This window comes from Asterias rubens, chromosome 22, assembly GCF_902459465.1.
Source record: "Asterias rubens chromosome 22, eAstRub1.3, whole genome shotgun sequence".
Lineage (NCBI taxonomy): Eukaryota > Metazoa > Echinodermata > Asteroidea > Forcipulatida > Asteriidae > Asterias > Asterias rubens.
This window is the reverse complement of record NC_047083.1, coordinates 1,273,609-1,287,178: the sequence shown is the minus strand read 5'-3', so window position 1 is coordinate 1,287,178 and position 13,570 is coordinate 1,273,609. Positions and strand designations below refer to the sequence as shown.

Genomic DNA, 13,570 nt, shown 5'->3' with positions numbered 1-13,570 from the left:
TAGAAAAACTAATAACTGAAACCAAATTCCCCTTTTTTCAGGTGCTAATATCATTGCATGTATTAAAGATGCAGCATGCCATCTTAGCTAGTTTCCATACTTTATCTTTTACTATTCATTCATTTTCTTTTCCAATTTATTGCCCAAACTAATTTTAATATATTTCAGGTGAGGTTTGCAGTAGCGCCACGTGTAACTCTCTTTTGAGTAGTGTTGGTTCTGAAAAGTGCTTAAAGGAACACGTTGCCTTGGATCGAACGAGTTGGTCTATAAAAAGCGTTTGTAACCGTTATAAAATGCATATGGTGAGAGGGATGTTTCAAAGTAGAATACAATGATCCACACAAATTTGCCTTCGAAAATGCGTGGTTTTCCTTTTACTTTGCGAACTAACACGGTCGAACATTTATGGGAGTCAAAAATTTGGCTCCCATAAATGGCCGACCGTGTTAGTCATTTTACTTTGATAACATCTTTCTACCCATATGCATTTTACAACAAACGGTTACAAACGCTTTTCAAAGACCAACTCGACCGATCCAAGGCAATGTGTCCCTTTAAAAGTAGCAGCCAGCAAAGGCCTGAATAAGAAAGCTGAAAAATGCCACACAGCTAAAATGGCAGCACACGCATGAATTGTCTGAGAGCAGATGCGCACAGATAATTTAACTAAACTGCATTCTCCAAGTTCTATTTCTGAGTAACATTCGCGTACAATTTACTAACCAGCTTATCAACTAGCCTTTTGTAAATTAACCCCAAAATAGTTAAAGGCACTGGATGCCTTTGGTAATTACTCAAAGTAGTTGCATAAAAACTTTCTTGGTAACGAGTAATGGAGAGGTGTTGACAGTATAAAACATTGTGAGAAACGGCTCCCTCTAAAGTAATGTAATTTTTGAGAAAGAAGTAATTTCTCACTAAAATATTTGAATTGAATTCGAAACCTCAGCTGAGGTCTCGAATTCAAGGGATCTGAAAGAGCACAACTTGTGCCACAGGGGTGTTTTTCTTCCACTATTCTCTCGCAACTTCGTCAGCCAATTGAGTTCAAAATTTCACAGATTTGTTGATTTATGCATGTTGGGATACACCAAGTGAGAATACTGGTCTTTGACAATTACCAAAGATGTCCAGTGCCTTAAAGGGGCAACAATAACTGAGAATTTAACCATAAAGCTTTTATTTTTTTACCCAATTTCTGTTTTTGCACGCTCCTAACCAATAACAGCGCTCTGGAAGGCATCTGTATAATCCAGAACGTGTAAGTAAAATAACATCGATGAAGTTCAGAGCTGCCAACTACGCCTGATTCTGCAGAAAGTTCCCTGAAAATAACCCAATCTTTCCACGTTTTGAAGGATTTTTGTAACACAAAACACAATGTCCACAGATTTACATTAAACTTAACCGTTTGAAGATAATGATAGTAGGAAGCGTACCTTAAAATATTAGTTGCTTTTTGAGAAATGAGTAGCAACACAATGTCATGAAAATCTGTTTCTACATGCTAAAATAATTTTCGTCTCATGATCACTGAGACAAAAATTATTTTCATGACATTGTTTAACTCATTTCTCAAAAACTTCAGCACCTCAGCATGTAATATTTTCAGGGAAGCTTTCTACGATCATTATCTTCAAACTGTGTATGTTTAAAGTAAATCTGTGGACATTGTGTTTTTTGTCCTACACAAAAAGTACCCAGTCCCTTTAATGAAACAAAATTTGACATCTCTACTATCTCCCTGAATGTTGTACAAAATCTCAAGATACAAGATACAAATGATTGCAAGATACAAATGTTGGCAGCTCTGAAAACGGCTAACAATTTAAATGTTTTTGCTTTGCATTAGTCATGTAAGGTTTACAATTGGAAATCTCTCTGATCGTGGAAATCTTTCTTCCTTATTCTGTTGAACGTAATTCTAAATATCTCACTGAATGTTGTACAAAATCTCAAGATACAAGATACAAATGATTGCAAGATACAAATGTTGGCAGCTCTGAAAACGGCTAACAATTTAAATGTTTTTGCTTTGCATTAGTCATGTAAGGTTTACAATTGGAAATCTCTCTGATCGTGGAAATCTTTCTTCCTTATTCTGTTGAACGTAATTCTAAATATCTCACTGAATGTTGTACAAAATCTCAAGATACAAGATATAAATGATTGCAAGATACAAATGTTGGCAGCTCTGAAAATGGCTAACAATTGAAGTGTTTTTGCTTTGCATTAGAAGAATACTTTGTATTTTGTCCCGTTCCTCCTTTCTCTTTTAATTTTGTGTTTTTTATCATTAATTTGAATTGAATTGAATTGAATTGAATTGAATTGAATTGAATTGAATTGAATTGAATTGAATTGAATTGAATTTGTCATGTTAGTTGTATAAGGTTTCAAAATTTGATTATGTTTACTGTCTTTAAAGGATTTGGGTACTTTTTCAAAATGTCTATAGATTTACATTAAACTTACAGTGTTTGGTAATAATGATAGTGGAAAGCTTCCCTTCAAATATTACTTACTGAGGTGCTGTAGCTTTTGAGAAATGAGTAAAACAATGTCATGAAAATACGTTTGTAAATTATTAAAATAGTTTTTGCCTCATGAGACGAAAATTATTTTCATGACATTGTTTTACTCATTTCCCCAAAACTACAGCACCTCATCACCTAGTATTTTCAGGGAAGCTTTCTACTATCATTATCTTCAAACTGTGTCCGTTTAGTGTAAATCTGTGGACATTGTGTTTTTTGTCCTACAAAAGTCACATAGACCCTTTAAAGATTGTGTGAGTGTGTTCTGTTTTAATATCCGAAGGGCCCAATAATGGACTTATTGAGGTCTTTATGTTCCTTTTTGCCTCTGCTTGCTTTCTTGACCCTGATCGTTGCCTTCTCATCTGCCTTTTTTAAATGAAAATTTGTATTTCTTTGATGTTGGTTGAGTAATTGTTTTTCTTCCCCCTACTCCTTCCCGGTACCCTCCTTCCTGGTACCCTCATTTCTTTCAAGAAAGTACTCTGTTTCACACTCTTGGGGGGGGGGGGTGTTGTCAGAGTCTCTTCTTATTTGTGTCTTTCCCTGGTTATATAATGTATTCCTCAACATAATGATGTTAGATTCTGTGTGTTTCTGTCCATTTTGTATTTTCTTAAAATGCTCCTTCATGATTTTGAATTATTATGTAATTTTTTTTTATATATTGTACTTTGTGTGTTGTTTTGAATTAATAACAATGATAATCATAACTATAATAATCTCTGTGCACAGGCATGAAATTGCATGATTGTTTTGTAAATACGTTTTATAAAATTTATGACTACTGAATGATTTGTTGTGGTCGAGTTGTCAAGCTCTCTGGTTTCAAGCTCTGCTGGTATTTCTTATCAGCAGAGCATGGGTCCCATCTTGATATTTGTGTCTCAAACCAAATCTGTTTTTTCTTCGTCCACCGGATGGGATACAAGTTTTGTTTGTTGTGTAATATATAAGATCCCAATCAGAGAAGGGGTTTGCCCAGTGTTTCCTTGTTTGATTGGCTGCCCAGTGTTTCCTTGTTTGATTGGCTGCCCAGTGTTTCCTTGTTTGATTGGCTGCCCAGTGTTTCCTTGTTTGATTGGCTGCATATTGCGCCACAACACCTCCTAACCATTACATGGTGCTTTGTAAATAAATAGATCTTATATTTCAATAATAGCTAGCTCCACATACTTTGTACAAATAAATAGATAATTAGTGCATTGAAATTCCCTTAGATGTGATAAAGGCGTATATAATGTATTTGCACACATTTATTTCATTGCTGCCCTAACATGTACATTTTACAAAGTTTGTTAATTGTATTGAAATTATGAGTAGTGTACAGTATTACTTAGTATCTTAGGTTTAGAATGATATAGGTTTACAATGATTTAGATAGTTATATATTAGGAAGCTTTTAAAGTAGGACAACAATTAGGTTAAGGTGAAGCAGAGGCTTTTGTGCTGTAACCTATTGACAGACAAGCAACAGAAAATACTATACAGTAGACCGTACATAGGCCTACATGTACTTACTGTTATAATTAAGAATTGCACACAAAGAAAATGGTAAACCACTTTGTAAATAAATATATAAATTTACAAGAGCAGGATTTGAACCTTGGATCGTTAGAAATGGCTGGCACTCCACCAACTAAGATATCAAACCTTATGTTTGAGGTATACCTATTTTGGCAGCTTTTTTGTTCGGGGATGCCAGCGTAGCCAGAAATCATGCCCAAGTCTCTCAAAAATAATAATTCTCACTAAATTTATGACTTTCTTCAATCAGATTTCTCTGGGCTCCTCCTCCTCATCGATGACCACGCCCTCTCAACCCTCGTCCGTACCCGACACCAACGTTGAGGATCTCAAGAAAAGATTACAGCGCATCAAAAGTTCCCTCAACAAATAGAAGATGGGAAAACCTGACGAGTTACCGTGGCAACTACAAATAAACCCTTCACCGAGATACAAAGCGTTGTACAAAATGTGGTTCAGCTTAGACAGGTTACCAGCCAAACAGCAATGTCACATACATTGTTTGTTGCTGGTTCCCTGATGAATTCTGCTCGGCAGAGAAACTTGCTTAGTTATGATTTTCCTGCTTACTAGCTTTAAGAAACTGAGTGATGGCATCAAATACTCATACTATAAGCTCTTTAAAAAAAATGCTAAGAACATTTTGCTTAGCATAAACGCTAACCAGCCAAACTGCCATGTATAATATATTGACTGCAACTGGTTCTCTGTTTATTTATGCTTAGCAACCAAATTTGGTAAGCGATTTTCTTTCTACGGCTAAGCAGCCAAAGTCGGTTCCCTTTATATAAAACTCCATCAATTATACGAAGAGCGTTTGAGGGAAAATCAGAAATAATAAGATAAATGATTCATGGGCTTTCAATCCTATCCTCGCTCAAAATTTCTTGCTACTGTTTGTCATCGTTATGGTCGCTATTGCATATGCAAATGTCTATGTAAATTTATTCATTACCATAAATATTCATAGCTTGTGTATACTATTTCATTGGTTGTCTGGTAATCATGGCCTTGATTGTTCCAGTGTCTGTCTTGTTTATGCAAATAAAGGACATGAAGGAGTTGATGAAAGCTGTTTGCGGGGAAAACAGCACATGATTGAAGGGAAGATATTCTTCACTGACTCTTGTGACATTATTTTTCCAGTGTGTTAATCAACCCCTTTTGAAACCATTCAATTGCTCTATACATGCGTTAACTGTACTGTGTAGCTGCTATTACCATATTGAATGGTAAGACAGTAGGAGGGTTGACTGTGTACATGCATTAATCAAATGATAACATATTGCTGGCTGGCATAGTTTATCTATCATTAAAAACCACAGTGGATGATATCGAATGGTCAGACAGTAGGAGGGTTGACTGTGATAACATACTGTAGCCTGGGTTAGTTTAGCATCCATTCACATCACGGTGGATGATGTTGAATGGTGGAACAGTAGGAGGGTTGACTGTGTACTGTGTAGATGCATTTACCACATGATATTACACTGCAGGCTGGCATAGTATCATTCAAAACCTCAGTGGGTGATATTGAATGGTCAGACAGTAGGAGGGGTGACTGTGTACTGTGTACATTGATTTCATCACATGACTGTGGGCTGGTCCAGATTGTCTGTATCATTCAAAACCACAGTGGGTGATATTGAATGGTCAGACAGTAGGAGGGTTGACTGTATACTGTGTAGATGCGTTCACAACATGTATCATATTGTAATTCATCTATCGTTTAAAACTACAGTGGATGACATTGAATGGTCCAACAGTAGGAGGGTTGTTGGACCCCCAAAGATGATATCCTGCTGTCACGTACTCCACCCCACCCCTCCCACTTTTTTGTAAATAGAAAGCACTGCTGGCCTTTTCTTTAAATACCATCACCTCATATTGTTTCTGATTGTACAAAGGAGACTTTTGTATTTTTCTATTTGCGTTTGCCGTTCACAGTTTGATTTACCAACAGCTTTAAGTTTTGAAGAGTACATAGGATGGGAGAATAAAAGAAGAAAGTTGTTCAGATCTAAAAGGTCACTTTTACAAATGTACAAAACACTTAAACCTCACTCCTATAAACAGGGCTTAAGGAGAAAGCTTGTTGTGTGATTTCCCTTCCCTCCCCCAATTTTTTTTTCAATTGGATTGGATTAACAGTGAGTTTTAAATCATGTTAACTGCGTATGTTCTGCAATTTATTGTTCATTATTTTACCAATGACAGAAAGTCAATAAAGACACTGGACACTATTGGTAATTGTCTTCTCACTTGGTGTGTATACTTTAACTCATCATATGCACAAAATAACAAACCTGTGAACATTTGAGCTCAATTGGTCGTCGAAGTTGCGAGATAACTATGAAAGAAAAAAACACCCTTGTCACACGAATTGTTGTGTGCTTTCAGATGCTAAAAATATAATTCTGAGGTCTCGAAATTAAATTCGTGGAAAATAACTTCCCTTTTTTGAAAACTACGTCACTTAAGAGGGAGCCGTTTCTCACAATGTTTTATGCTATCAACCTCTCCCCATTACTCATTACTAAGAAAGGTTTTATGACGATAATTATTTTGAGTAATTACCAATAGTGTCCACTGCCTTTAAAGGGTTTAGTGGAGTTCTGGCGTCGGAGCAAAAGGTCATTTGAAGGTCAATCAAAACATACATATTCATTTCTTTATTCAAATCTTTGACCTTTAATTAATGCATAATTTACATAAATTGTATATCCACAGTATTATTAATCGCTGTATTTAATTACTGCACTGTCCTCTGTATCAAAATAAATAAATAAATTGTAAATATATGTAAGAAAGAAAACTATTTGCTGTGATTTGTGACATCGGTGTAAAAATATGACAACTAAAATAAATGCAAAAGTGCTGCTAGGACCAACAGCATAAAGTGTGTGATTGTCTTTATTGCTGTCTGCACATGTGTTTTCCATAGGTGAAGGAGCGTATTAAAGACAGTGGACACTATTGGTAATTGTCAAAGACTAGCCTTCACAGTTATTGTATCTCAACCTATGCATAAAATAACAAACCTGTGAAAATTTGAGCTCAATCAGTCATCGAACTTGCGAGATAATAATGAAAGAAAAAACACCCTTGTCACACGAAGTTGGGTGCGTTTAGATGGTTGATTTCTAAACTTGAGGTCTCGAAATCAAATTCGTGGAAAATTACTTCTTTCTCGAAAACTATGTCACTTCAGAGGGAGCCGTTTCTCACAATGTTTTATACTATCAACCTCTCCCCATTAATCGTTACCAAGTGAGGTTTTATGCTGATAATTATTTTGAGTAGTTACCAATAGTGTCCACTGCCTTTAATTCCTTATCTTTCATTGTCACAATGTTTCCTGTGAACTCTGAGTCACATGAGAACCCCATGGGTTTGTAAGTTGTCAAGCAATAACGACCACCAACCCACACTCAATTTGTTTTAAATCACTGACTGGCATAAATTCCCCTTTCCGGTGGACCTTGTTCAAACACAACTCCTCCGAGGCCTTAGAGAAATAAAACCATGTTACGTCTTTAATTCTAGTGCGATACATTCATAATTCTATGGCGGTTTTGTTTTCATAATTAATGTCCTTATCTATTCCCTATTGGTAAAGTTTTAAGGTATATTTTCAATGTTTTAAATTTTCGATGAGAGACCGTCGTTCATGTCTTAAAGTTTCTATACAAGAGTGCACAGAGTGAAGTATTGACAAGGATACTGCAAGGGTTGTTTTGGGATGCATGCCAAAGTATACCAAAGTTTGATTCAAACTTTGGTATACGCGCCATAAACCCATCTGTGCCATCTCCCTCAAGACCAGCATCTTAACCTTGCTATGACACCGCCTCCACTTGATTCTGGTTCCAGGAAACTTGTCACTACCCCGATATTGGACATCACACACCCACCATACGCCCCCGCCCCACAATAATTTCACAAAAATAATCAGCCAACTCCACTCCCTTGTGGACCCTTCCGAAATATCTGCCCCTTCTTGGTATACCTTTAGAGACCAGGGTCCCCCCCCCCCCGCCCCCACCCACTCAACTCAAAACCAACCCGGAATTCGCCCCTCTTTTATAAGCAAGTTGCAGGCGCAATATTTCATTTCAGATTGGTTTTCTTGTTCAACATTCTGGACGACAAACAATTTTATTTTATTTTGGCCTGATAAATTACTATTGTTATTTCAAAAATAATTGAAGCCTATAAAAGGGGCGACAAGCAAGTGCAAGCAAGCCAAATATTATTTCATATCCGGTCGGACCAGGGTTAAAAGTTGCCTGTGTCGAGAAGATATAAGTGAAACTGCTTTTTGCGGAAACCTTAATCGAGTTGTAGCTACCGTCGACATCGTTCGAGAAATCCAGTCATCGCGTGTTAAAAATACGCAAGAAGGAGTTTTATTTCGATATTATTGGCAGAAAAGGTGGTATTTTCTTCAAGAAGCCATACCCTTCTTTGCTTGGTAAGTATTTGTCGAGACGCAAGCTTAAACATAATCATAATTTCGTTAGTTTCATAAAGAGGTCCAAAACAATTACGTGAAAGTTTCGTTGAAAGAAGAGTTGGGGTATTTTGGTTTAAATCAACCTTCACTATAACCTGTTAGCACTGTATAACAGTTTGTTGGTAACTTATTGTTATTTTGCACATAAGGGTTATGAAATTTAAAGATTTTAATTTTCTACATCTTTGTTTCACGATACTTCCATGTATGTAGCTAGGCGTATTGTCATAGACTATTAGCTAAGTTGCCATTTATTCAATCGCTTTGTTTTGTTTTTCCTTCGGGGCTTTGGGGCCGGAGGTATAACCCCCCCCCCCCCTTCATTTCTGTTATTAAAAGGAATACGAATAGGCCTACTAAATGCATGTTTCGCTATTTAAGGACTTCACTTGCACTTCTTTCATTTCAACTTCTTCCTTTCTGTCACCAGATATCATGAAGTACACCCTTTTCTCAACTCCTGTCATGCTAATTTGCATGTCATTTCTAATTGGCTACTGCCATGCCGGCGTCGACCAACCACCAGACGTAGCTGGCTTAACAGAGAACACCACTCAACCAATCACCGAGCAAGAGACCCAGCAGCAACCAGAGCAACCACCCCCTGAGCAGACGTGCTACCCCCGGGAGAAACTACCATGTGCTTCGCCCATCGTCATCGGGATGCCCGGTCCGCAGGGCCCGATCGGTACGCCAGGATTCCCGGGGTCGCAAGGCCCGTCTGGATTCCCGGGTAATCCTGGAAATAATGGCAATAATGGGCAGCCTGGTCCGGCTGGGAGACCTGGGACGAAAGGTGAAGCGGGGGAGCAAGGAGTTCCTGGTATCAATGGTGAGTAAACTGTTTTTGAATTAAACAACAACAACAAATACAACAACAAATACAAATACAGCAACAACAACAAATACAACTCTACCTTGCAAGTAGATACACACATGGTGTAACCGCAAACCTTAATATACAACAACAAATACATTTTAACAAAACACGTCTCCCCAGCCGAGAACAAAATCCCAAGAATGAAAGGATAAGAGAGACCAAAATAGCACCACGGCAAGGACATTCATCACAAAAATAAGTTATTAATTAAGTTTGTATAATTAACGGTCTTTCTGTTTTAATTCACAGGTCCTCCAGGCGGTTCTGGGTTTACCGGACCGACAGGAGATAAAGGTGAAGCAGGATTAAAGGGTGATACGGGATCGATGGGTCTACCAGGGAAACACGGTATAACCGGAACACCCGGCCCACCTGGAGCATCGGGACCAGCTGGGATAAATGGATTTGATGGTAAATTACGAAACAAAACTACAAATTTATGAACATTGAATGAATGTGTAGCTCATAGGCCCTATTTATTATGTTTTAAAGTGTTGTTTGTAAAAATGCAAACAAAATGTTTTTTTTTTCCTGGGTCAACTCAACCATGACTATGTTTGTCACTCTTCGTCAGTAAGTCACTGATGAACATTATTTTACGTACTTTGATGCATCTTAAAAAAAATGAGATGGACAATAATTATATTCGCCTTGAACAAAGACTAGCAGTGCGTAATGTATAAGCCTATGCTACTTTGCTCATAGCGTAATGAAATTCAATTATTGTCGCCAATCCTCGGTAGTATAGTGGTAAGTATCTCTGACTGTCACTCAGGAGACCGGGGTTCGATTCCCCGCCGGGGAGGATAGGTGTTTTTTACAACATAATTGTATTCCTTTCTTTTTTAGCATTGAAGATAAAAATAACAAAGCATTATGACAAACTTATTGTTGTTTTTCCATTGTTTTTGTTCAAATATTTCTTATTGTTTAAATATTTTTATTGTAAATTTACTTGTAATTTGCCCGATGTCGCGATTTAAAAAAATTTAAAATAATAAACCATCGATGTATGAATGAATGAATATAACTCATAAAAATATCACTTCGAAACTCCATACAGTTATTTTGTACAACAAACCATTATTTTATGAATACATACTAGTACTTTCAAAACTCTATAATTACAGGTATAAAAGGAGGCCGAGGTTTCCCTGGAGTGAAGGGCGAAATCGGGGAGTGTAAAGCCTGCCCTCCCCCGCCCGAGACCGACCCTCCCAGAAACCCTAACAGTAACGGGAGAAACTCCCGGAGAAAAGTGGCATTTTCTGCTGCCAGGACAACCAGTCTCCTGGCAACCAACGGACCAATCATAATAACTTACCAGAAGATCTTTACCAATCAAGGCGGACATTTTGATGAAGAGACTGGGATTTTCCACTGTTACGTTCCTGGTAAGAAAAGCTCAACTTTGAGATGTTACGTTGAGAATGCAAAAAAAAAACAACAACAACAAACATCAACAACAACAAAACCATAAAGTACTATTAATTAGCCAAATTTGGATGTGACTTTTCTCTATTTTTTCTTAGACTTTATGCTTAATCAAAGTAATTAAAATTTCTTTCAGGAACTTACTTCTTTTCCGTCAACATCTACAAGTCATCCAATCAAAATTTCCCTCTTGTCCAGCTGCTTAAAAACGGTGAGTCTGTCTTAGTTGTCATGGAGGTAGAAATTAGAAGTTTCGCCATCACACCCGCCCCTATATAACCCAAGCCCCGCCCCGAACCAACCCTGCCAAACGTCCAGGCAGTGCTCGACTTCCACAAAGCCAATTATTACCATAGTGATCTGTAGTGTGACATAACACCGTCCTGTGCTTAGCAATTAATTGATCATTCTAAGCTTTATGTGAAACCAACAGATGTTTCATAGGAGGATTATGGGCGGAACTGGAAATTTCAAAAGAGGGCGCTGTATCAGACGAAATTCTACAGAATTCGTCGCCGTATTGGGGGGGGGGGCGGGTCGGTCTACGTTTATTTAAAAATTCAGTGTGTCACTCATGATAGGTGATGCTTATAACCTTGATCAACTATTTAGTGAAAATGGGAAGAAAAAAACCCTGTTGTTTCGCCCCCTCAATTACAGCCGGAGTCAGATGCAATTGTGTCCGCCATGCAATCTGGCCGCTCCGGACACTTTTGCAAATGCAAACGTGTCCGGGGGGCTATGCAATGACTGTACTCATTGTATGTGCGCGCGTAAGCGAGCGTGCATGCACTGAACCTACGTAATGTATATGCAGCATGAATATTCACGTACTTTATGTTTTCAGCAAATACCCAAACGGCCGAACATTTCCCCATGTCATTCATGACATGCGCTTCCTTAGCTTGTAAAAAAATGGCGAACGTGTTCCGGGCGACTTTACTGCAAGGACGGTTTTGCACGGGGCTGACACAACTGCATATGCAAATGTGTCCGGGCGGACACAATTGCATTATGCAAAACCGTCCGGCGGACATTATTGCATATGCAATAATGTCCTCCGGATAGTATTGCATAGAGGACATAATTGAATGCGACGCTTGCTCCAGCTGAGCTTGTTCATGCGTGAACTTTGGTCGTCACAGTGCCATGCACAAATTTTCCCCATGCAATGCGTGGTCGTGATGCCAGACCCGTATCTGGTTGGTTTTCCGTTTGTAAAAATGCAAACAAGCACAATTTCATTGCCTGGCTTATCTCAAACCTGAATTGTCAAATGTTACGTTCTTTATCACCAAAACACTGTTAAACATTACATTCATCTTAAAGTTGTGTGATGAATCAAGCAAACACCTTGGACAAAGACTAACATTGCGTAACATACACGCTACTTTGTTCATTGCATAACGAAATCCTCCCTCCTCCGCCAATCCTCGGTAGTATAGTGGTAAGTATCTCTGACTGTCACTCAGGAGACCGGGGTTCGATTCCCCGCCGGGGAGGATAGGAATTTTTTACACATATTTTATCACGTTTTTTACCAAAATAACATGGAAATAAAAAAAACAGTGTGTCAAATTTTGTTTAAAAATATCTTCCCCCTCTTTAATATTTGAAAAACCTACAATTGTTGACATTTTTACAAATTCAAAATTATTTACTTTATTTTAGACTGCATTTTATATTGTACAAGCTACAGTGATTAAGTTCACTAATGAGGCATCCTTGGTACCAGAAATATATAATATTAAAAATGTATAAAAAATATTGATAAAGATTGATAAAGAAATTTGAACACCCTGTATTCAAACACACTCAAATCCTGCAAATCTTGGCTAATGCATTTTTTTCTTGTACTTCTAGGTGACCACACTGTTGGTGTCATAGACTATGGCATCACAGATACCGAAGATGGTGCTAGTAACAGTGTCATCCTAGATCTTGAGGATAGTGACCAAGTATATCTGCAATTGTACGATGGCCGAGAGCTGTACAGCAGCCATTACAGATTCACAACTTTCTCTGGTTTTCTTATCTTTGAAGCTTAGGTCAACGGCGGATTTCCTTTTGACCCAGTTTACCTTGGCCCATGTTCATAAAAGATGCTAAGCAGAAAATACTGCTTAGCAAGTTTCTTTGCTTAGCAAAAGAAATGAGTGAGGCACCAGTTGTAACAATGTAAACTTTATGAAATTTTGGCTGAGAACCAGTTTCTGGTAGCAAGTTTTCTGTGCTTAGCAATTGTTCAAGCTTTAAAGGTTTTATGAAATAAGGCCCCGACATCATTATCATAAAATGTTGATTGCGCCATTTTGGGAGTCTATAGATGTCCCCATGGTTTATTTTTATAACAAGTGCGGCGGACGGTGACTGCTCTGTGTTCTGATGTTTAATTTCAATTCATTTATTGCGGTTGTGAAGCCAAGGGCTCTCATAAAAGCGAATTTAATCACTGTACTAGCTAAGAACCCAATGGAGAGGAGACATGGATGGAAGTTTCAGGCCTAGATGTCAAGGAAAACCCACGTAGTCAGGGCCCAATTTCATAGAGCTGCTAAGCACACAAATTTGCTTAGCACGAAATTTCTTCTTTGATAAAAACAGGATTACCAACCAAATTTCCGTTTGTTGCATATTGCTTTTTGGTGGTATTCAGCTGTTATTTGCTTATCC

At 37.9% G+C, this 13,570-nt stretch overlaps 2 protein-coding genes and 2 non-coding genes across 7 annotated transcripts in view; all 4 read left to right on the top strand.

Moving 5' to 3' along the window:
• The window catches only part of LOC117304937 (cytoskeleton-associated protein 5-A-like), a 52,172-nt gene extending 46,986 nt beyond the window's left edge, over nt 1-5,186 (top strand). For 3 of the 4 annotated variants that reach the window (XM_033789583.1, XM_033789581.1, XM_033789580.1), the window contains 2 exons: nt 1,232-1,264; nt 4,318-5,186. In XM_033789583.1, coding sequence (XP_033645474.1) covers nt 1,232-1,264; nt 4,318-4,440 — 156 coding nt within the window. In that variant the 3' untranslated portion in view covers nt 4,441-5,186. The remainder of the gene's footprint in view (nt 1-1,231; nt 1,265-4,317) is intronic. The other variant, XM_033789582.1, reaches the window with a different exon arrangement.
• Nucleotides 5,187-8,341: 3,155 nt separating this feature from the next.
• LOC117305270 (collagen alpha-1(X) chain-like) lies at nt 8,342-13,472 on the top strand. The gene is made up of 6 exons (XM_033790104.1): nt 8,342-8,541; nt 9,014-9,415; nt 9,713-9,874; nt 10,594-10,857; nt 11,034-11,108; nt 12,761-13,472. The coding sequence occupies exons 2-6, from the start codon at nt 9,019-9,021 to the stop codon at nt 12,943-12,945; spliced, it is 1,083 nt and encodes a 360-aa protein (XP_033645995.1). The 5' UTR covers nt 8,342-8,541; nt 9,014-9,018; the 3' UTR covers nt 12,946-13,472.
• On the top strand, nt 10,197-10,268 carry Trnad-guc. The gene has a single exon. It is a non-coding gene; the product is annotated as a tRNA-Asp (tRNA).
• Trnad-guc lies at nt 12,328-12,399 on the top strand. The gene has a single exon. It is a non-coding gene; the product is annotated as a tRNA-Asp (tRNA).
• Nucleotides 13,473-13,570: the final 98 nt, after the last annotated feature.